The 24589-nt window shown below is 39.3% G+C and overlaps 1 protein-coding gene and 1 long non-coding RNA gene across 10 annotated transcripts in view; one reads left to right on the top strand and one right to left on the bottom strand.

Moving 5' to 3' along the window:
* The window catches only part of FAM184A (family with sequence similarity 184 member A), a 92083-nt gene extending 74660 nt beyond the window's left edge, over positions 1–17423 (top strand). Inside the window, exons 14-19 of one of the 8 annotated variants that reach the window (XM_068938149.1) lie at positions 4692–4876; positions 5349–5495; positions 8454–8571; positions 9300–9404; positions 13485–13684; positions 15388–17422. In XM_068938149.1, the coding sequence (XP_068794250.1) occupies positions 4692–4876; positions 5349–5495; positions 8454–8571; positions 9300–9404; positions 13485–13684; positions 15388–15469 (837 nt within the window). In that variant the 3' untranslated portion in view covers positions 15470–17422. Of the gene's footprint in view, positions 1–4691; positions 4877–5348; positions 5496–8453; positions 8572–9299; positions 9405–13484; positions 13685–15387 lie in introns of all 8 variants that reach the window. The other 7 variants (XM_068938150.1, XM_068938152.1, XM_068938153.1 and 4 more) reach the window with 7 other exon arrangements.
* Positions 1–24589, bottom strand: part of LOC104148470 (uncharacterized) — a 36452-nt gene that overhangs the window by 6175 nt on the left and 5688 nt on the right. The window lies entirely within an intron of this gene.

Here is a 24589-nt window from a genome sequence, read left to right as displayed (position 1 = left end):
AATTTTTGAAACACTTAAAGTACGTGGATATAACTTTTCCACTGCTTTTTCTTATAATCTTGATGTAGTTTTTGTACAGGAAAGCAGAGAGTTATTTTTCAAGTTCTATTTTTAAGGTTGTACTATAAAAACGCACATTAGGATATATTTGTATTTCCTGGATACATGAAGGCACAAAGCCACACAATTTTATATAAAACTACTTTGAAATGTATGTCTCTTGTCTATCTGTGCAAGCTATATGATGATCTATTGTTGTGCAACTGTAAGAGGTGAATGGAGGGGAACAGAGAACCCTGCAAAAAACTTGAAAAGGGTTAATTTTATTACAGACTTGTTCTTAACTGAGCAGAATCATCAAAATCATTAGGATGGGATCCAGATGGGTTCCAGAAAAGCTTCCCACGTGTGTTTAAATTAATCAAGGTGAAAAATCTCCAGATGTTAACTGCATTGAAATTTCTTATGTAAAACAAATGACTTTATTGATTTATTGTATACGTTATAAATACTATATAAATTAAAAGCATACATAAAACTAAGGACATTTGAGGTGCTATTTTGTACAAACAAAATTTAGAATAGAATGCAACCACACATAAATGCAAGTAGCTTACTTAGATAGACATGTATCCTGCATGTATATATGTCTTTATAGATATATGAGATGTAAAACTTTTGAATCACTGTGTTTGTTGGAGCAGCGCATACATTTTGTGCTATTTCATCAAGCTATGACTGCCATTTTGTTTCCCTGTATCATAAGTTGCAGAGATAGAAATCGAAAATACCACCCTGCTGGTTCCTAGCAGTATCTGGGGTTTTTTTGCAGGGGGGAGAGAAGGGGTTTGTTTGCTTTGCTTTGCTTTGTTTTTTTCACTTTTCGAATGTTGAGTCACCAAGATATGATATGATATGGACATGTCTAGATTGAAAACGTTTTGTAGAATCCCCTGTGTAGAAACTCGGTCTCTCCATTCATATACAGCTTTTCAATATGGCTGAATCAAAAGCTCTGCTTTATATTTACTGTACTAAGTCCATTGAAAGTACATACTGCAGGTACTTGTTCTGTTTAAGAGAGTTCTATAGACAGAACAGATGTCTGGACTGAGTAGATAAGAGCAAGATTCAAACGCAAGAGTTTGGATTGCATATGCAATCAAGATGTATGTGGAAAGACAAAGGGCAATTACTGGGGTATCTTTATATAGGACAAACCACCAATGAATGCTCAAAATCAATCTTTAGTTGATCTTGTTTATCTGATGCTTAGTTCCCAATAAACTGGTTTCCAGAGATGCTAGTTTTCCAGATAGCTAAAATGCTTGCACGTTATCTGCAAGGACTTATCAATCACAAGATATGCACTTGAATGTTCATTTTCTGGAGTAATCCGTGAAGATTACTTTTGACCAGCACAAGAGGAACCAACACAATGAAAGACTTGACATAAATATTGCTACTGAGGCTCCAAAGCAAAATTTACTAGTACTCAATTAGACTTATATTTTGCAATAAAGACACTACAGGGTCAATACCACTGTTACCAAAGCATTTAATGTTAAGAGAAGCTACAGCAAATACAGGAAGTGGAAACTGCAGAAGGAGCTCATATCCTTTTTTTTTCAGGCTACATCAACCAGTGACCATCACCACCTAGCAGCGCTGATAGAAAACCAAACTCAAAGGGTATAATATAGCTTAGACCCAGTTTCAGATGGAGATTCCTTCCTCTCCGTCGGCAGGGCAGACAGAGAACCTTCTCTGAAACTCTCATTTAAGGCCATAGAAAAGCCCCTCATCTCAAACAACCTTGCATTTTAGTAAGAACAGCATTGAAGTGGCAAATACTGAAGGCCTGTACCTAGCAGTGTCCCCCAGAGGTCAGTCCTGGGTCCAGTCTTGTTCAATATATTCATCCATGACCTGGAGGAAGGGACAGAGTGCACCCTCAGCAAATTTGCTGATGATACGAAAATGGGGGGAGAGGCTGACACACCGGAAGGCTGTGCTGCCATTCAGAGGGACCTGGACAGGCTGGAGAGCTGGGCGGAGAGGAACCTCCTGAAGTTCAACAAAGGCAAGTGCAGGGTCTGGCACCTGGGGAGGAAGAAACCCGTGCAGCAGGACAGGCTGGGGGCTGACCTGCTGGAAAGCAGCTCTGCGGAGAAGGGCCTGGTAGTGCTGGTGGACAACAAGGTGACCATGAGCCAGCAGTGTGCCCTTGTGGCCAAGAAGGCCAAGGGTCTCCTGGGTTGCGTTAGGCAGAGCGTGGCCAGCAGGTGGAGGGAGGTGATCCTGCCCCTCTCCTCAGCCCTGGGGAGGCCTCACCTGGAGTGCTGTGTGCAGTTCTGGGCTCCCCAGTCCAAGACTGCTCCATGGCACTCCTGGAGGGAGTCCAGCGGAGGGCTACCAAGATGATGAGGGGAGTGGAGCATCTCTCCTCTGAAGAAAGGCTGCGAGAGCTGGGCCTGTTCAGCCTGGAGAAGAGAAGATTGAGAGGTGATCTCATCAATGTGTACAAGTATCTGAAGGGGGGGGGGGGGATGTCGAGAGGATGAGGCCAGTCTCTTCTCCGTGGTGCCCAGCGACAGGACAAGAGGCAACGGGCACAAACTGAAGCACAGGCAGTTCCATCTGAACCTGAGGAGAAACCTCTTTGCTGTGAGGGTGACAGAGCACTGGCACAGGTTGCCCAGAGAGGTAGCGGAGTCTCCTTCCCTGGAGATATTCAAAACCTGCCTGGACGTGATCCTGGGCAATGTGCTCTAGAGGACCCTGCTTGAGGAGGGAGGTTGGACTAGATGATCTCCAGAGGTCCCTTCCAACCTCAACCATTCTGTGATCTGTCTTTGGCATGCTGCTTTGGACCAATTCTGATTATTAGATCCGCATTTGAGAAAGAAGGGGAATCACTTTCCTAACCTGCTTTTCTTTGACCAGATCGTTCACACCTAGAAGTAGTATAAGCCTGGGAATCAAATCATAGTGTTCTTTTTCACCATTAAAAAACATCTCAAATTCATCACTTTGTATTGGTACTAGCTGATCTAGAAGTTATTTCAAGATCTGCTTAAAAACGTTTCTGGAGCTCTGGCATTGATGACATTGCTTACATTCAAACATTTTCACAAATATTTGCTATTCTGATATTTCTCAGCCAATTAGAATCATATTTCCAAAATGAAGGATCACTTCATGCAACTGCTGAGCCAGTGACAGGTACCAGGCATAGTAAAATCCACTGGAAAGCAGATCCCTCCATGAATCCGTGTGACCAGGGTCAATCATGCAGGATTCCATGTACTTCCATAATATTCCAGCTTGGATTTATGACTTGTCTCTGCAGTGCAGCAGGAGTATAAATAAAAAATGATCAAATGACAAAGATCTGAGAAGATTCAGCTTACTTAAAAAAATAATACTCTCCTGCCTCTCTACGATATTGAATTATACATTGCTTGATACTAGTCACCTGTGACTAGGACATTACCTCAAGTATAGGCCTTTCTGTCAAAATTCCTTTACAACATGGAGCAATTTTGAGGAAAATAGCTAATGCAGCCCTTTTGAATGACAATAAATATCTGTGAAACAATAGCCAGATGAATGTGACAGACAAGCCTTGGATGTGACAACAGCAGCCATGGTTGTAACAGACAGGGACACTGAAGGCATTAGGAATCATTAGGGCTCCCGAAATCAGAAATCCATACCTTTTGAAGGAGTTATTTTATGAACAGTTAAAGGGAGAACAACATGAACTCTTTAAGGCTCAAAGACTTCTTTGCAGACTCCGGGATTTATATAACAGTCCCATATAACAAACCAAGCCTTTTGTTCCAGTTGATAAAATTGACGCAGTCCTGAAAAACTTTGTTTTCCAGCTTTTTTTTTCTTCAGCTTTATCTCTTATATTTTAACTCCATTCCATCAGTTTGCCCTGCCATGACACTGAAGATGAAAGTGCTGAAGATCTTTAGCCATGATTTGTCTATTTATATATGTTCTCTATACAGTGTTTTTGAAAAATACTTTAGGAAGTCGAATATTCTTTTTATTATCATCAACAATTAGGTTGCTGCTTCTAACATTTCAACACCAATTCCCACAGCAACACTTATTTTTCTTCAAACTGATATAACCTTTAAAGTAGGTGTCAACCTCAGCTCCTAGCAGTGGGGCTAGGCGTTGCCCTCTCCTTTTATTAAACAATCAGAATTACTACAAAAATTACAAAAATACTATCCATCTGGAAAACGGCGAGCACTCAGATTGACTGTCGACATCAAGGAAAATTTGGTCTTTCTCTTTGTAAGACATGTATCTGGTTTACTGTGCAGAGTGAAGTATATCCAGTGAACGGAACACTGTCATTTCCTGTTAAAGTTTGTGTAGTTTATTACATATTCCTTTTTGCCTCACACACAATAATACCTTTTAAATTCTCTCACAAATTGATTTGGTTTTTTACATAACTTTGATTTCTTCATTATTTGTATTTCTGCACAATAAAAAACAAAGTGTCTCAGTTTTAAGTGTAATTTGTCTCTGCATCCAAAAACTGAAAAAAAAAAATTCCATTGAATGGAAAGTTCTGCTTGGTTACTGTATTCCAAAAGCAAGTATTAGGCTTCTGAGAGACAATTTTATTAAAGTAATTTTTGCTGCTGCTGCTTATGTCATAGGAGAAAGAATTTTTGTGCCGAATATCAGATCTACAAGATGAACTGAGACACCGAGACCATCATATAGCTGAACTGGATAAAGAGATTCTGCATCTTCATGAGAATATAAGTGCACTGACCAAGGAACTGGAGTTTAAAGGGAAAGAAGTTCTTAGAATACGCAGTGAATCCAACCAACAGATCAGGTATGATTTTTTTCTACTCCAAACTTAAATGTTCTCTCGTGTATTGTTTTTCTTAAGATATTTTACCATTTGTTGCTTTTAGTTTTACCTCTTAATCGATTGGTGTTATATATCATTTAATCTTCTTTAGAAAAAGCGATGTCCACTACTAGTAAAGTTAGTGAATATTACCATACAATTAAGCTGCATTTCAGTAACATATTTTGGCTTATTTTAGTTACAATCCTCTCAAGTGTTTTTTAAAAATTCATTATATTAGTTTATTTAAAAAAGCATTAAAGGAGATGTATTTTCCATGAAATAAGCTAGAAGATTAGAAGGGATAGGAAGTAGTAGGTTTTGATGATTCAGTAATTCCTTTCTTTGTTGTCTGGTATTGCATAAAAGTCATTAAGAGCCTGGCAGAAAATCATGATGAACAAACAGTCTGATTTTAGAATAACTCTTTTCTCAACAAAAATAAATTAAACAGGATGCATGAGCAAGATTTAAGCAAGAAACATGAGAAAGAGCTGGATGTCTTGACAGCAGATCACATCAGAGAGAAACAAAGCATGCTGGCAGATTTTAATAAGACCCAAGAGCTGCTCAAGGAAATTAATTCAGCTTTACAGATTTCGTAAGTTTTATTGTATAAAAAAGTTCATACGTAGCTGCGTTTCAGTGAACAATAGTTTATTCTGGTGTCCATAAGTTACCAAAGATACTGCAGAGATAAAGATATGCAAAAACCTCAGTCAAATATGGGGCCTAATCTTGCATTCTTTGGACAATACAGTTCCTGGAAGCTTCAGGGGAATTGACCAAGATAAACTATGATGGATTTGAGAGCCAAAAAAGTCAAGTAGAAAAAATATACAATCTGTGCAATTCTTAGAAAATTGGAGAAATCATGATTTTAAATATTTTCTCTCATTTTATCTTTTGTGAGAACACAGAAGTTTCTTCAATAAGTTTATAACTAGTACAGTATTTATTATAAAAGTGTCTGATTATACCAAGTGAATTGAGTGGTACAAACATTTTCAGATTTGCTGACACAGGAAAAATTAAAAATTTCTACTAGTATTCTCGGTAAGTGAAATGAATTATATGAGCATACCAATAGCAGAATGCTTACAGTGCCTCTGAGTCAAAATGCCACCTGGGGGTAAGACCACCACTTGGGCAGAGGTGCAGTAGTGGTATGTAGTTTAGCCAGTGTTTTCCTGTCCTCTGCAGATTTCTTTCTTATCCCTATTTATGATGTTACCCACTCAGAGTTTCCTGACATAGTCTTCACAAAGGGTTTTGTATTGGCAGCATAAAACATTTATGGCAGAGAAAAGAATTGGTTCCAAGTGTATGGTACAAAACTTTTCTAAGTAAATATCAGTTATTAATGGACAATAAATCGCATACATCCTCATAGGGCATGGGATTCTTGACAGCATCTGATTTTGTCTTAAAAATGTGAGCACCCCAAAATTTATCCTTAGATAAGTTGGATATAAAATTTATAGTTCTTATTCCTTTGTGCTTATCCACATACGCACTCTTGTGCTGTGATAAATGGTGGTAACTTGCCATTCAGTAAGTTAGGTGTAAACTACCTCCTGTTTACTGCTTTTATCTAGTATGAGTAACAGGTCTATGGGCAGCCACCACAAGTAGGTGCTGGAACTGTATACCCTAACTTTTACCCAAAGCTGTTTCTTTCTCCATGTCCTGAAATGCTGAGTTTACTTCATTTCCTATACCTGGTTCTTGCTCAACATGGAGCTGCAGGGAAGCCGCTCTCATACCAATGGCATAAGGGGTAGCAAATAGATCAGTGCCCTGTGCCCTGACCGTGCTTCCAATATGTTATCTCTACTTACATTGTAGCAATTAGCTGTCAAAGGAGGAAACTATGTTGGAAAAAAGGAGTCTTTTATGCAAAGATGTCTTAACTAACGATTTCCAGTGTCTGCATTACCTGAAACACAACCTTGTGAACTTTTATGGAATGGAGCATCTAGGTCATAGTTATTTAGAGTGGGTATCATTAATTAGGTTCTCCAACTAGATTCTTTAAATTACATATTATCTCTTTGAAACAGAGAAGACAGTTCTCTGAAATATCTGAAAAGAAAATGACAGCTGTGCATAACTATGTATTTATTATACTCCGGGGATTTGTTTACAATGGCTTAACCCAGCATGAAATGTATACACAAAATTAAGCCAGCTGAGCATATTTCTTTTCTGCTGAGTCAAACACTTTTTCTGCAAATAAAAACAGTCATGTTGTTCACATTCATAATGTTTTTTATAAATACATTATATAATCTCCTCAAGTTATGCGTAGGTTATTTGAAGGTTATAAATAATTGAATATGCAGTGTTTTCTCCAGTGCAGCACAAAGTCAAAATTGCACAGCTGCTTCTGAAGGGAAAGTACTTCTTTAAAATCAGAAGTGGTGTCTGTTTCTGGAATTAAGGTTGAGCTGACTAGACACCTTAGGTTTATAGTTTTTCTCAGGGTTCATTTGTTGTTTTATTTTTCCCCCTAAGCTTTTTAAATTCTGTATTCTGAAACGTAGTATGCTAATGTACGTGAAGGCTGAATACGGTGGACAAATATTTCAGTAGTTTCCTTTTGAACAATGTTTAGCATTATGAGTGTTACGTTTTAGAGACAAATAGTCATTTGGAATTGTCATTCGTCTTCAATACTTGTCCTTTATGAAGAAAAAACAGGAAATTTATGCTGTTAGTTTTGCGTTTCCTCTCTCAGTTGGCTTATTTCAGTTCTCTCCTTTAATGCTTTCCCACCAAGCATTTCAAATATTCTCATATTATTTCAAGTGTTTCTCAATTGTTACTTTCCTCTTAATCCCGATATCCTAATATCTGAGTGTTTATTGCTTTTCTTTCACAGCTTATTCCTTTATTTCCATCTCTAATGGTACAAAGTTGCTTTTGCAGAGAGGAATTAGCTACATATTAGTCTTCACTATTCTTGGATATCCGTGTCTCACTATGCTCCTCATGAGCTGAGGAAGTTGGTGCCAGCCTTGTCTGTCTATCCTGTTTCTCCAGTATCACAAGCATGCATCTTCATTCAGTGTAGATATCTATTAAAATAAAATGATACTGCTTTGTTCACCCAGCAATTCATTGCCAGCTTTTCAAAATTTACGTTAATATTAAATACTGTACAATGTAGGCCCTGCATTACACATAAGAATCAGTGTTATCTACATATTCTGTAATTCTACTGTCCGCATTTTTTATCTTTGAGTGTCTTATTTTCAGTCTGGCTTCCAAAAGGCTTTTTCTCCAAACACCTAGTACTACATGCACGGAAAGGATGTTAAGATTTTAGAATTTTGGCCAGATGATTGTTATTTTCTGTAGTAAGGGTGCAGTTGTTACTCAATTTTTAACTAAAGTTGAATGATAATAACATTGAAATTTTACTTTGAGGTGAAACACAAGTTGTTTCTACTTTTACTCCTTGAACTGTCTTTTGTACTAATCAAAGGTGTGACTTTATTAATTCATCATTTAACACTGGACCAGACTAAAAGGAGTATTTTTCTTTCCTATAAAGTTTAGAAGAAATGGAAGAAAAATATAAAAACAGAGAATCAAGACCAGAAGATTTGCAGCTTATCTCAGAGCTGAAAGACCTAATTGCAGAGAGGGACCAGCTCATAAAGAAATTGATTGTAAGGCTTTTTATGCTCTCTTGGTTTAATATCTTGACAGACATAAATGTTAATCTAATGCAGGGTGTTTAAAATGTATTTCAAGTACCAGTTCTGCTAGCATATATTCGTATGCTTTTAGATGTTAATCCTGTAGTTTCAGTGACTCATAATAGGAAAATTAGTTAGATGCAGAGTGTTGGGGCTTTTTTTAGTTTTAAGTGTTTTTTTAGTTAAAAAAAATTGCAGTATGACCTTCATCAGAAGTATCCTATCTGCAATCCTGGAATAAGAAGTAAGCCATGCAAGTCATATAATAAATAGTCTCTTCTATGAGGTTTCTAAGAAGGTTTCAAACTTCCTGATGCACTGAGCTTCCCAAACTCAGACCTCAAGCAGCCTGACAGATTATTCTGATTATTTTTTTATGCAGAACCAAGTAGGAATGAGGAAATTCAAATGAATTAAAAATTAAAACTTAACTATACTGAATCTTTCCTAATGCATAATCCATTAGTCTATGCTCATTCTCAAGGGTAAAACAGACAGCAGAACTGCATGAATAGAAATGATATAGTATTTACATATAATAGTATATAAAACATACTAAATATGAAACGTAAGTGATAGAAATGTAGGTTTCTTTAAAATGTAAAACATCAAATTTATTTGAAATCATTTTATAGACAGATTTGGCCACTAACTAATTGAAATGCATAAAAAGAAGTTTCTATTTGTTCTTCTTTTAGGAGGACAAAAAATTCTATCAACTGGAGCTAGTTAACAGGGAGACTAACTACAACAAAATGTTTAATGCAAGCCCTAATGTTGGTGTTATTAATCCATTGGTGAAGGTATGTTCCATGGACTTCATTGCTAAAGTGAAGAAAAAGAAATCTTACTTAGGATATAATAAAAAGAAGTAATATATATATGTGTGTGTGTGTGTGTGTGTGTGTGTGTATACGTATATCACTCACTCTTTATTTAAAGAAACGTTCAAAACAAGGAACATAGTTTATCGTTTGTCTCTTTCTTTTTGTGTAGATGTGTTTGTTTCTGTTGTTGTGTAGGGATCCACTGATATTGTTGCCCTAGTCTGATAAGCACAGATGACACAAAACTGTAAAATCTGGGTAGAAATGTGAAAGAAAGGCTACAGAAGGCAGGGCTGTATCCTATAAATACAGAACAGCAATGTCTGTAAACACTATTTTTTTCATTATTTTTCTTGGTTATTTTGGAAAGTGGAAGGGCAGTTTTATTTTTCAGGTGGTGCTTAGGAGGGAAGACCATTAGAAACACTGAAGGAGAGGGGACACTAAACAAAAGGATTAAGGGTTAAAAGAGGAAGGAAAAGACTGTGAGAAGGGCATGGAATGAGACTGAATGGAAAAAGATGGAGTGATAATAGAGAACTGGAGTGACAAACCAGACATGGACTGCGAGGGTAGCAGGAGATAAAAGCAGGCCGTTAGCCTTCCCAGCAAATGTTGAGTCCTATATGAGTGACAACACTTAGTAGCAGCCTTCTCCAGTTTTCTTCACCCTGGTGAAGAGCAGCCAATGAAGGCTACTGTACGAAAAGGTACAGTACCTTCTCTGTCATTTCAAAAGCCAGCAGCATTCCTACAGGAGGAACCCAGAGAGTCATGCCGCAGGCTACCTTTATTCCATTTCTTTTCACCACCTCAGCAGTAAGAATGAGTCCTCTAACATGTAATACATGCGTTCAGTAACTCCTAGGCTGTTAGACCTGCATGGAAAAGGGAAGAGATTTTTCGCAGCAGTAGGGGTCATGTGGGAAGGTGCTGAAGCAGGGGGAAACCCAAGGGGTACAGTGTAAGCAGCTGAGATGACCTAGAGCTTCAGTGATCAAGATTAACATAGGTTATGAGGTCCACATTGACTTGGAGTTCACACAGGTCTCAGCGAACAGTTGGTCTCAAAACATCCTTTATGCATTTGGGAAGTTGGTAACACTGAAAATCCAGTCAGGATTGAGTTCGGTGCCAATATCTACGTTTAAACATCTGCCTGATGGTGTCCACATGTGCACTGTGTGTGAGCATCCATTACAGTTAAGGGATATCTAATTAGTAGTCAATGAAGCTTAGAGCGTGGTCAACTTGAGCAGCCACTAGGTGTTTAGTTTAGGATTAGCTGAATCGCTCCCAAGTTCTCTTGATTGTATTGATCATATCCCCATCAGTTATGTAGACTTTGTGCAGAAACTCAAATTGCCACAGGCGCAGACAAGTTTGGGGTGAGTTAAAAGAAATCAAGGCATACAAAAGAAAGCAATATAATCTTGCACAATTCAGGGTTCTTTAACATTGGAATAATTTTACCTAGGATCCAGTTGTTTGGTTAGCAAGTAGGCAAGTGCATCTGAACAAGTAACACGTCTCTGTATGAAAGAAGGTCTCGCTAAGTTTTTAATCGATCAGGCTATGTTATTTATCTAAGCCTTATTATGATTTCATGTCAGATCAGGCATGAATATACAAATTCTGCTGCAAATTGTCAGCACTCTTCTACACTTTCCAGGAGCCCAGCAGCTCCGACGAGCTCATCTGCTGATGCCTTATACTGCATAAAAAGCTTAGCTTGGGCCCAGCAGAGACAATATCAGGACTACCAGATACAATTTGAATGCTTTGTCTTTATGTGATATAGATTGTTTCAACATTTTGGAAGTTTGTCTGGACCGCTCATTTTTAAAACTGTGAAATTTAACCATCAAGTGGATTAGTTTGTGCTTTGTGTGAAATCTGAAGCATTTGGGAGAATTACTTCAGCATCAGATTTCCATAGTGATAATTCATTTATTTTTCTCCTATGTTTCTATCACTTAAAATTGTTAAGATTTTAATAGTGTTGTATGCCAAAACATTTTGATCTCTCATTTCATGAATTGTGGACTATGTTACTTTATTTTGTGTAAGCATGTACTATGTTATTGGAGAATGAATTACAAAGAAAGTGAAAATCTCATTCTTTTTGCTTTTTTGTAATAAGAAAAAGACAGAAATGAGTTACTACGGGCTTTGCATATTAACGCATAATTAGAACCATTGCTGCATATATTAAAGCGTTTCAAATTTATGCAATGGATCTGTCTAGTATGTTGTTAGATCTAAAATTTCATAATACTTTGCATAAATTTCATGGAAACTACACATCATTTTGTGTCTCCAGTTTTGACTTCTTTAGAAGCATATAGATTGTTTTATATAGAATAAGATATAAACTATAATATTTTTCCAAGCATTTATATGGATAATACATTCAGGAAAATTTAGAATGCTTGAGAATAACTGTCCAGAAATAAGCCACCGATGAAGTATCCAGTTTTAATTACGGTGTATATTACCTGATGTGTTTTACATACTTGGTTACTTCTACTAAACTGTTTTTCCACTGTGATGTTATTTCTTGCTTCTTCAGCTTGAGGAAGTAAAGCACATGGGACGATCCTACTTTAATCCTTTGCAGCTAATGACTTTTTTCTATTATAGCTTTGTGTTAAATTGTTCGTTTTATTTTGCCAGTAACAAATGCATGCACCACTGTGCCTATATTAGCAGCATTTGCCTCTGCCAGCCCTGGAGAGGTCAGGCACTGAAATCAAAGCTAGCCGATAGCTCAGTGGCAGAGAGTACAAACAGTGGGACTCCACGTTCATCTTCGATTGAACTGTTGCCCACCCTTGAACAGAGCAGCTCTTGTCTTTCAAATGCATTTCTGGTTGGACATTATTATATAAAAACAACATGAGATTCCACTTGTCTTTCATTTTCTTCAATTCAAATTTAAATGATTTATAAGTTCTTAGGGTTTTTTTTTCTAGCTGCTTTGTTAGGGTTTTATATGTGTAATTGAAGGCGAGCATTTATTATATACTCAGTTAATATATAATTCATGAGAATAAATGAATCAAGTTTTATTTTGGGAAATGGGGATTTTTTTTTTTTTAATAATAGTACATGGAATATTCAGTAGAAGCCAGAAAACACATATGGCTCTCCGTAATAAAGCTATTAAAGAACTAGAGAATTATTTGAATTGTCCTTCTACACTAAAATATCTATACCAGTGGACAGGATAAATACTGATTCCTTTGTATGATGTGCTATGAACAGTAAAACAGTAATATCAGAATAATTCTTCAGTATTTTTGAATTCCGTGGTATACTCTCAGCAGGAGTATGGAGAGTATTAAAAAAAGAAAAAAGTTCAGTTGTGCCATCTGGTGTCTAAAGTGTTAGCTGTAGTAGAGTTAGAAGTCTGGCCTTTTTTCTTCTGTGTGCAGGAAACTGAACTACAACATAAGATTCTTTTTTTATCTTTAACAGTATTTCTATAATGTTTGCTAACTAGGAGGGCATCATTGCTTTAAGAAAAGAAATGTAGTTGGTTTTCTCGGTTCTGTATTTCACTTATCAAAATGTGCTTAAGTAATGAGGTGAAATATATTGGAGAGATTTACTTTTTTCTTCATTGACATTTACTGTAGTTACATTTGACAGCAGAGCTGTGTCACTAATACCAAGAAAGGATTTAAGTAAAAATGAAAGGTTTAACAGACTGAATGATAATTTTGTGGAAAACTTGCTATTTCCAATATCTTAGAATACAGCAAGATTTTGTATTGGAAAATCTTTAAAAATTAATCACTCATTGATTATTAAACTAGTTCTTAATAAGTTAATCATCTTGCTCAGACATTTGATTTTTCTGTGAAAATTTATGCTGTTCAGTTCTGGTCAAAGCAAATAGTAAAAATACAAATAGAAAAATATGCCACTCTGCCACAGTTGCTCCCCTTCCAAAAAAATGAAAACAACCACCAAGAAAACTTTTAAATCTGCAAATCTCCTCATCTGTCATGGTGCAAGGAGCCTTCCTTACATTTGTTATTTTTAATGCAGCAAAAGAAGAAGAATGATAAATCGACAAACAGGTTTGTGAGTGTCCCCAATCTAAGTGCTCTGGAATCTAGCGGAGTGGGCAATGGACATCCTAACCGCCTGGACCCCATTCCTAACTCACCCATCCACGATATTGAGTTCAACAGCAGCAAACCACTACCACAGCCAATACCACCCAAAGAGCCCAAGACGTTTTTGAGGTGAGCATTGCCTCACCAATCTTTTTTTTCTTAACTCAGACAAATTTTGCATTCTTCTGAAATACAAATACTATTATGAAATTTTTAATTTTTACACTATATTTGTAACCTCTTTACAGTATTCCTTTTTGTTGAAGACCTTGTCGAAATGTGAAGTATTCTCTCACCTTTTCATAAGTCTTGACTACTCAACTTTGAAAACCTTTGTAGATACTTTAATTTAATTCATGTGCTTCCAATTGTTTGCATATATGAACAATTGTTTTAAATGTTTGTGTTATTTACTGATTGTCATTTAAGCACTGATATTAGCACAGGATTTCTTTTATTCAGTATTGTGTGATAATGGTTTTTACGTAAGAAAACTGTTTCTCTGTGTTACGTGAATGTTTTGTGTTTACCCTTTCCTCAACCTATATCAAATTGTTTCGTAAGCATCACTTTACTACAGAAAGAGGAAATGTGCATGCTTGGATGTTTAATGCTGAGCTTCCAATAATTAAAATCAGCATTAAAGTCTCAATTCTCTCAGGGATTGGTATAGTGAATTACATTATTTCCTTTTAAAAAAGGTATTTAAGAGGGAGGGAGGATTTAAATATCTTGGCTTCATGTGCCTACCTAGTGAATGCAATGAAGAAAGGCTATACTCTGTATTTCATAGGTACTGGTATCTTACCTCTAAGCTGGCAAATAAAAGTAATTGTAATGACCAGTTCCACAGTTGGTTGCTTACCCTCTCATCTGGTTGAGATGTGAAAGGCCACATACCTAGCAAATGCTAATTTAAAAGGAAAATAAGTAGTAGAATGTAAAATAGATAAGTAAAAACAGAGTATTTCAACAAAACAATCTTTTGTTAAATATACTGCGTTGCTTATTTTTTCCTGTGCATGTGCTGTGCGTGAGTATGCTCAGATACCTACAATATGCACGTGCATGAACTCATGAACTGTGATGCTGGAGTTTCTCTTCCAAATTGTTTTGTGCCTTGTATTATCCAGTAATGCAGTAGGGATTATTTTATTACTGATTTTTATTGCCAAAGGAACTTTATTGTGTCTTTAAATTTAATTTAAATTTCAGTATTTTGCTAATTTTGTGAGAACTGGAGAATGCTCAAGGGGGAGCAAATCTTGACTGCAGCGCACCAGTTTTTTTTCCTTAGTATATTAACGCGTTTTAAATGTGTGCATGAAACAATGCAAGTGATATTTCGGTGTGGTTAGTGTAAAGTATTAAAACAGTGTGTATTTTTGTTCAGTTGCCAACCAGTCCTTGTGAGCACATGTCTAATAATATGATGCTTGCATCATATTTCTGAAAATTAACTTTACCGCAGGAAAAGGATGCTAAAAGAGGGCCTTATACAGTCACACTTTTCCAAGAAAACTCTTTTTATCCTCCCCAAAAACTTACAGCTGTTGATGAGATTTCTAAATAAGGTTTCCCAAAATATTATTTGCCCACCTTGTAATGTGGCTTCCAAACGGACCTATCTGTGCTGCTGATGCTCTCCAATGGAGTGGATGATCACAGATTCTATAGGGGGACATTAAACTCTATCCTGAGGCACACTGATAATTAATCCATGATAAAATAGACCGTGTTCTTTACTGTCTTCTCTGTGATTTCTTCTCCTTAACCTTTGCACTCTTTATTTAGTTGTGGGTTAAATTTTTTTTTTCTTTCTATGAATTTAGCCCTCCTCAGACTGAAGCTTCACCAGTGGCTTCACCAGATCCCCAGCGCCAAGAGTGGTTTGCCCGTTACTTCACATTCTGAGAGATGATTTGTTTTTGTGGCACAGTGTAGTGTGGACTTCTTTTTATAAGAGCATGACCTTAAGTAAACCCTTCTGTGAACAAGCTTTCCTGTAATTTGTCAAACACTGTGAATGAGAGAGTATTTGTCTTTCTGATTTGAAAATGCACTGTATTTCACGTGATATTTGTTGGAATCACTTGACATGGTACTTATATAACGTGTGTAATTATAACTATTATTTTTATTTAAAATGGAAGAATCTTTAAACTTTGTAATTACTACACAATAAATTTTGGTAGAACAAACAATGATTTCCCCTTTTTTCCTATGAATATGTTTTCTTTGATTTCAGGTAAGGCTTTCCCCCCCCCCCCAAAATAACATAATTGCATGTTGTTATAAATATGATTTAAATTGTAAAAGGAAAAAGGAATATAGTATGCATCTTTCTCCAATTAGGGCAGGATATGTTTAATCCATCCCAACTCTACTCTGTTACTTTGTAGCACTTTAAAAACTGACCTCTTTCTAACACTTAAAAGGAAGAATGCGAAGGAAATCAAGACTAGTATAGCTGCTAGCCTTCAGAGCTGAGTGATTTTGACAAGAGCTAACAGAAAGGAAAATGTTCATTGCGAGGTTTTCACTTCCTACCTACTGCTCATCAGCCTTTGCCCTCTAGTTATAACTTAACGTTTTAACATTGAATTTAACCAGAAGCTGTTCTCACAAATTATGTATTTATTTTATGAATACCAACAAAGACAAATGCTTGGAAAATCTGGAATATCATGCTAAGTATCTCTGCATAAATCAGGACTGCAGATTTTGATCTTATTGCCCTGCTTTGGATAAAATTCATGCCTGAAATGCAAAAATAAACAAAAAAAACTTTATCCATTTATACACACTACAGGATATAGGTCTTTCATTAAAACTTACGTACAGTCCGTTATCTATATTAAAGAGTTTTTTTTTTGAAACTACTCTATGAAGTGCATGCTTTTTTCAGCTGGTGAGCATGATTCTCCAATCTACACCTTTTATGATGCCAGTGTTGCTCCAGAAATTTGAGGCAGCATGTAGAAAAATAAAGCCTAGTGTCTTTAATATTTATATTTTTTCATTCAAAGATTACCACAAAGTAACTCACACTGGTAGTCTCAGGGAGAAAATTGTCTCTTTGTTTTATGAATGTATTTTTAAGCTGAATCTCTTATCTTTCAAAAGCAGCAAAAATTATCTGAGCTATTATTTGAATAAGGTTTTAGTTGGCATATACAAAGGTACTGAGCTTTATTATTTCTTCTGAAGCCCTAACCGTATCCTTTTTCCCCCATATGCACAGAGGTAAATACCCAAATGAAGATACTTGCTAATTGCAATGAGTTTTATATGTAGCATATGTATAAAGGAAAAATTTGTATGTTTTCATATAAACAATATAAAATATTCTAAATGAAAATTTTAAAACTTATATCTTGTAATTCAGCTTGAAAACGCCACTGAAAGCTGTATTCTGGTGATGCTGTCATGGAATAAGGATGTATACAGCTGATTTTCTGTAGTTGATGGACTCAAATGTAGGTATATGCAAATTTTTAATTTTAGAAGCAAGCCATATTGGGCAAAATGACAGGTTTCTTGGCTGTTACCAAATAAAATACACTAGATCATTTTGTTATAATGTTCTGAAGTGAGTGTTGTGTATTTTTTTCTTGCATGCTTTGGAAGTTGTTTAAAGGGCTCAGCTTTTCTCCCCCTTCCTCTACTTACTTTGTTTGTACTTCTTTACATACAGAATTAATAGCTGTAAACAGCAATTAAGAGAAAGTAATATTTGCATTCCGTTTACTTGTTCATATATTTTTTACAGACTTCAGTAAGAAGTGTACACATTAGTTTTTGCTAGTAGGCATTGGTCTTCTGGAAGGGAGAAGATCAGGAAACACTCTGTTCCCATGTCTCTCAAAGTCAGCAGCTGTTGCAGTATCAATTTAGTTTCTTATAAAAACAAACAAAGAAACAAAAAACCCACAAAACTGAATAAACTGGCAAAAACTGAGTTTCTTTAAAATGGCACTGAGAACTCTGTAAAATATATTCCTAAAATATGTGACTGATGTGATCATTTTGGATTAATATAGGAACTTGCGTTATCCCATGATACCGTCACGTTTCTGTTTTTGCAGTAGCTATCTGATGCTTTAAAAAAAGCTAAAAGTGTACATAGCCATGAGTCTAGTTTTACAAAGTCTCTACTCACATATGTTGTCTTTCCTTTTGAGGTTTCCTTACATAAAACTTCTAGCAGTTTAATACACATCTCTGAGTAAGGAGGTGCAGAATTAATGTGAAATTGCTTGTACTGTTTTCAGGGGCAGGAAAATCTTTTGGCCCTCAGAAGCTATCTTTTGGTACTCTGACACATTAAAGTCAACTGTTAACTGCAGACCATCAGAACTTAACAAAACTTTTTTCCTCACACCTTTTACCATTTTATTCACAAAGAAATTAAAAAGTCAGAGAGCAAACACAGAAGAATTTAGTATTTTATTATTATACTTCCCTATGGAGAAGGAAGTAACAAGCTGTAATTGATACAGTGCAAAATACAAAGGAATCTCTTGCTTAATCAGACTATCACTGTAATAATCAGTCTTAAGTTGTGGTCCTGTCCTTCAGTCTGGATTGTTTGATTTGCTTTTGTGATAAGAGCTTGAAGGCCAGTGAATTCTCCAGATCAGTAGAAAACTTTTCTAGCTGACACCATCTTATATGATCTGCTAGCACAAGGAGGAGCTATGGCACAAGAACACAGAATCACAGAATCACAGAATCGTTTAGGTTGGAAGGGACCTCTGGAGATCATCTAGTCCAACCTCCCTCCTCAAGCAGGGTCACCTAGAGCATATTGCCCAGGATCACGTCCAGACGGCTTTTGAATATCTCCAGCGAAGGAGACTCCACCACCTCTCTGGGCAACCTGTTCCAATGCTCTGTCACCCTCACAGTGAAGAAGTTTTTTCTCAGGTTCAGATGGAACTTCCTGTGGTTCAGTTTCTGCCCGTTGCCTCTTGTCCTGTTGCTGGGCACCACGGAGAAGAGGCTGGCCTCATCCTCTTGACACTCCCCCTTCAGATACTTGTACACGTTGATGAGATCCCCTCTCAGTCTTCTCTTCTCCAGGCTGAACAGGCCCAGCTCTTGCAGTCTTTCTTCATAGGAGAGATGCTCCAGCCCTCTAATCATCTTGGTAGCCCTCCGCTGGACTCTCTCCAGGAGTGCCATGTCTCTCTTGGACTGGGGAGCCCAGAACTGCACACAGTACTCCAGGTGAGGCCTCACCAGGGCTGAATAGAGGGGCAGGATCACCTCCCTCGACCTGCTGGCAACACTCTACCTAATGCACCCCAGGAGATCATTGGCCTTCTTGGCCACAAGGGCACACTGCTGCCTCTTGTTTAACTTGTTGTCCACCAGCACTCCCAGGTCCTTCTCGGCAGAGCTACTTTCCAACAGGTCAGTCCCCAGCCTGTACTGGTGCATGGGATTATTCCTGCCTAGGTGCAGGACCTTGCACTTGCCTTTGTTGAACTTCATGAGGTTCCTCTCCGCCCAGCTCTCCAGCCTGTCCAGGTCCCTCTGAATGGCAGCACAGTCTTCTGGTGTGTTAGCCTCTCCCCCCAGTTTAGTATCATCAGCAAACTTGCTGAGGGTGCACTCTGTCCCTTCCTCCAGGTCATGGATGAATATATTGAACAAGACTGGACCCAGGACTGACCCCTGGGGGACACCACTAGCCACAGGCCTCCAACTTGACTCTGCGCCATTCACCACAACCCTCTGAGCTCGGCCATCCAGCCAGTTCTCAATCCACCTCACTGTCCACTCGTCTAGCCCACACTTCCTGAGCTTACCTAGGAGGATGTGATGGGAGACAGTGTCAAAAGCCTTGCTGAAGTCCAGAAAGACAACATCCCCTGCTCTGCCCTCATCTACCCAGCCAGTCATTCCGTCATAGAAGGCTATCAGATTGGTCAAGCATGATTTCCCTTTGGTGAAGCCATGCTGACTACTCCTGATCACCTTCTTGTCCTCCACATGCTTAGTGATGACCTTCAAGAGGAGCTGTTCCATCACCTTTCCAGGGATGGAGGTGAGGCTGACAGGCCTGTAGTTTCCTGGCTCCTCCTTCTTGCCCTTTTTGAAGACTGGCGTGACATTGGCTTTCTTCCAGTCCTCAGGCACCTCTCCTGATCTCCAGGACCTTTCAAGATGATGGAGAGTGGCCTAGCGATAACATCCGCCAGCTCCCTCAGCACTCGTGGATGCATCCCATCGGGGCCCATGGATTTGTGGATGTCAAGTTTGGACAAAAGATCTCTAACCTGATCCTCCTCCACCAAGGGAGAGTCTTCCTTTCTCCAGCCTTCCTCTCTTTTCTCCAAGGTCTGGAATTCCTCAGGACTGGCCTTAGCAGTGAAGACGGAAGCAAAGAAGGCATTCAATAACTCTGCCTTCTCTGTATCCTTTGTCACCAGGGCACCCGCCCCATTCAGCAGCGGGCCCACGTTTTCCCTAGTCTTCCTTTTGCTATTGATGTATTTGAAGAAGGCCTTCTTGTTGTCCTTGACATCCCTTGCCAGATTTAATTCCAACTGGGCCTTAGCCTTCCTTGTCGCATCCCTGCACACTCTGACAACATCCCTGTATTCCTCCCAAGTGGCCTGTCCCCTTTTCCACATTCTGTACACTTCCTTCTTCTGCTGGAGTTTTGCCAGCAGTTCCTTGCTCATCCATGCAGGTCTCCTGCCCGCTTTGCTGGACTTCTTCCTCACAGGGATGCACTGATCCTGAGCCTGGAGGAAGTGACGCTTGAATATTAACCAGCTCTCTTGGACCCCTCTTCCTTCTAGGGCCCTACCCCAGGAGATTCCCCTAAGTAGGTCCCTGAAGAGGCCAAAGTCAGCTCTCCTGAAGTCCAGGGTTGCAACCCTACTCATTGCCCTGCTCCCTCCTCGCAGGATCCTGAACTCCACCATCTCATGGTCACTGCAGCCAAGGCTGCCCCCAACCTTCACCTCTCCAACTAGACCTTCTTTGTTCGTTAGTACAAGGTCTAGCATTGCACCTCTCCTCGTTGGCGTCTCCACCACCTGGGTCAAGAAATTATCATCAATGCTTTGCAGGAACCTCTTTGACTGTTTGTGCCTAGCTGTGCTGTCTTCCCAACAGATGTCAGGGTGGTTGAAGTCTCCCATGAGAACCAGGGCCTGTGATCGTGAGGCTTCTTCCAGCTGTCTGTAGAAGGCCTCCTCGATGACTTCCTCCTGATCAGGTGGCCTGTAGTAGACCCCCACAACAGTGTCACCCATGTTAGCCTGCCCTTTAATCCTTACCCATAGGCTCTCAACTTGCTCTTCATCCACCCCTAGGCAGAGCTCCATACATTCTAGTTGCTCCCTCACATAAAGAGCAACTCCACCACCTCGCCTTCCTGGCCTGTCTTTCCTAAAAAGCACATAGCCATCCATGACAGCATCCCAGTCATGTGAACTATCCCACCATGTCTCTGTCACTGCAATGAGATCATGGCCCTGCGACCGCACACAGATCTCTAACTCTTCCTGCTTATTCCCCATGCTGCGTGCATTGGTATACAGGCATTTGAGAGAGCCAGTCAAGCACGCAGGCTTCCCAGAAGAGGTGCAAGAGGATCCTCCATAGCCATGTCCCTTGCTGTCTCCCCTGGTTGTATGCACCCGCTGCAGGCATCCTGACTTGAGCGGTGTTTTACTGACTCCCCTGCCACTATACCACTCCCCTTCCCCCATCTTGCCTAGTTTAAAGCCCTCCGTACCAGGCTGGCCAATCTGTTGGCAAAGACACGCGTGCCCCGCTTGGTAAGGTGGATCCCATCTCTCCCCATCAGCTGTTGATCTTCAAACAGGGTCCCATGGTCATAGAAACCAAAGCCCTGTTGCCAACACCAGCGGCGCAGCCAGCTGTTAACTTGGAAAATTCGTCTACTCCTCCTCCTGTCCTTTCCCCTCACAGGCAAGATTGAGGAGAAAACCACCTGGGCTCCCAGACCCTTGACCACCATTCCCAGAGCTCTGAAGTCCCGTTTGATGGTTTCCAGTTTGCCTTCCGTGTCATTAGCACCCACATGGAAGATCAGCAGAGGGTAGTAGTCTGATGCATGGACAAGCCTTGGCAGTCTTTCCACGACATCTCTTATTCGAGCCCCTGGCAGGCAGCAAACCTCTCTGGACAAGAGATCAGGTCGGCAGATAGGTGCCTCTGTCCCCTGCAGCAGGGAGTCACCCACAACAATCTCTCGCCGTTTCTTCCGGGGGTTCCTGCACGGCACAGGGTCTGCCAGGCCAGTTGCCTCCCTTGGAGCCATGCCCAGCTCCTCCTCGGCTTGGAGGGCGCTAAACTTGTTCTTCAAGGGTAACTCCTGAGGAGGAGCAAGAGCCTTTCTCCTTCTACCAGAGGTCACCAGCTTCCAGCCCTCTTCAACAGCGTTATGATGCACCTTTACACACGGTGCTGAGCCCTCTGACACATCCGCTGCAGTGGGGGCAGGGGACTCCCGGAGCTGAACAGTCTCCGAGAACACCCTGTCAATCTCCTGCTCATCCTCTCGGATGCTACGCAGCCTACTAACCTCCTCCCGTAGCTCCTTTATCTGGTGACGCAACTGGTCAACCACAGCACACCTCACACAGGAGAGCTGTCTGTCAGCCCAGGCCTCACGGAGAGGCCCCAGGCACTCCCTGCAGCCTGACACCTGCAGAGCTGCTTCTGCTGTCTGAGGGTCTGTCTGGGTTGAGGCCTCAGACACAGCCAATGCAGCACCTCCCGCAGCCACTGGGGAACGTGCTCTGCGGCGTGTCATGACCATGCCCCGGGGAAGGACACACCACTGTGCAAAATAGAGAGATGCCTTCTTTGCCTTCTGCGCGAACTGCTGCGCAAACTGCTGCCACATTGTTCTGTTTTGCAGCAGGACTTGTGTGCAGCAAGTATACTTGAAAAAAGGCCTAAACCTAACTGAAAAGCAAACTGGAATCAGTGCCAAAACAGAAATGGCGTTATCAAATTGACTCTGTCCTAACACAGCTTTTCAGCTACTTCAGTGTATACATATACTACGTTTAGCTGCGAATTCAAGGGAAGTATTACTTCAATGAGGAGTACTGACAACCAATTACATAGGTCAACATTATACAAATAAAATTTAATTTCTTCTATAATTTCTTCTATTTCTTCTACAGTCTCATGATGTTATTGTTCAACAAATAAATTGGATTATTTTTTCCTAATCTAGCATGAGTAGGTCTACATTTAATGTAATAATTTCAAATTAAATATCTTGTACTAATCTGTGATCACTTTAAACAGTAAGAAAATCTGTGTATGGTAACAGTGGAGAATATAGCACAGTTAGTCATACCAATCCTGTCTTTCTAAATGCTTTATATAATGCTGTAAAATCTTTTTTTTCCCCATTCTTAAAGCCTAACAATAATTTTTGTCACTCATGATGTAGTCTCTGGAAGTGTACCTTGCTGCCTTTTCAGACTAGAAACTCTTTCCATAAGGGACTGCTTGTGATGAACTGCACTTAAAAATCAAAAGAAGCATGCTTGGGAAGAAAGTTTCTGCTCCTGGAAGTGGATATTGTGGGATTTGGAGCTGTAGAACATGTTGCAGCATTTGTCTTTCTGCTCTGGCAGCTGAAAAAATGGGCATGTCTGTCCTTTCTTTTCCCTAAATTGTTAACAAATATATTATTCCGATAGCATACCTAGAAAATCCCAGTACTAACTTTTGACTAACAGTCATTCCCTTTTTTTCCAGTTTTAATCTTACGATGACCTCTTTAAACACTACCAGACATGAGGAATTCCTTTTGAAGATCAGTAGAATGTACTTATTAGATAGAAGCCAGACCTGCTCAGTGTGGCCCTTCACTTGTTAAAGGCTTATTTTTAAACCTACCTGCATTTTGTTGCATGATCCCCAAGTAAAGTTCACAGATTCTGCACTGAGAAAATGAGATCTCAAATTTTGATTTTCTGCTGTAATTTACTTCCCTTAGAGGGAAGCCGATTGAGCCACGTAGCTTAGAAAAATAGTGATTTTCAGCCTCCTCTGCAGTCAACGGAAAGAGGCAGCTTCAAGCATGATTCATCCCACTTATCTTTCTTGATTGGATAAAGACTGTACAGCAACAACAACTAATTTAAGTGCCTCGGATGCCTAAATTTAGGCTGGAGAAATCCTAGCCTGTCATTTTATTTATCTATTTATCTTTTTATTAATGTCTGCAAAAATGTAGCAGCTGGAAAAAAGCCAAGTGTTTTTCCATACAGGAACCATGTTTGTTTCCTGGTATGTTCAACGTAGTCCCATGCAATCCTGTTACTACTTTTCCTAGTCAAATGCTAAACCATTTTTTGCTATAACAAAGATAAATCTTTAATTTCTGGTATTGTTGTTTGGCTGCTCTTGGAAGTTGGGCACTGAACCCACTCTATTTAACTATATACCCCCTGGCAAAAATCTTCAAATGGAAATAGGATTTCATTTCCATATGCATGTATGTGTAACTGCGTAGAGGAATCAGCTTGCCGTTCTAAAGCCAATATATTTTGCAAGGTATTTTGGTCATGCAAGTACACATCCATTTCTTTGGATCTTTTACAGTAATGGGAAGTAATAATTACATAAGTGCATGTATTTGTGCATAAAACTGCCATCATTTTGAAAATCAGGTCTCTGATAGCACCTATGCTAGAACATATCCATCCTCAGTATTACATCCTTAATGCTGTTATTTCTGAATCGCCCTTCAAGTACTGGCTTGCCTAACCTCATGTGGCCGCTGAAATTTTCTTTCTGAGTGTATTTTTTTTGCTGGGCATTCTTGAAAGTTCCTGACATAACAAAATTATGGGTTTTTATCTTTGAATGCATGCAGTCTTTTCTTCAGCAGCTCTGATTGATTGTCCCTGTGCTTTGGAGCAGAAAGTGGGAATAACATTTGCTAAGTCATGAACGTTATGTTCAGGATATGCCTGAGCTGACTTCTGCCCATCTGCTGCAGGTCAGCTCATTAGCGTG

This window comes from Struthio camelus, chromosome 3, assembly GCF_040807025.1.
Source record: "Struthio camelus isolate bStrCam1 chromosome 3, bStrCam1.hap1, whole genome shotgun sequence".
Lineage (NCBI taxonomy): Eukaryota > Metazoa > Chordata > Aves > Struthioniformes > Struthionidae > Struthio > Struthio camelus.
This window is presented reverse-complemented; position numbering and strand designations above follow the sequence as displayed.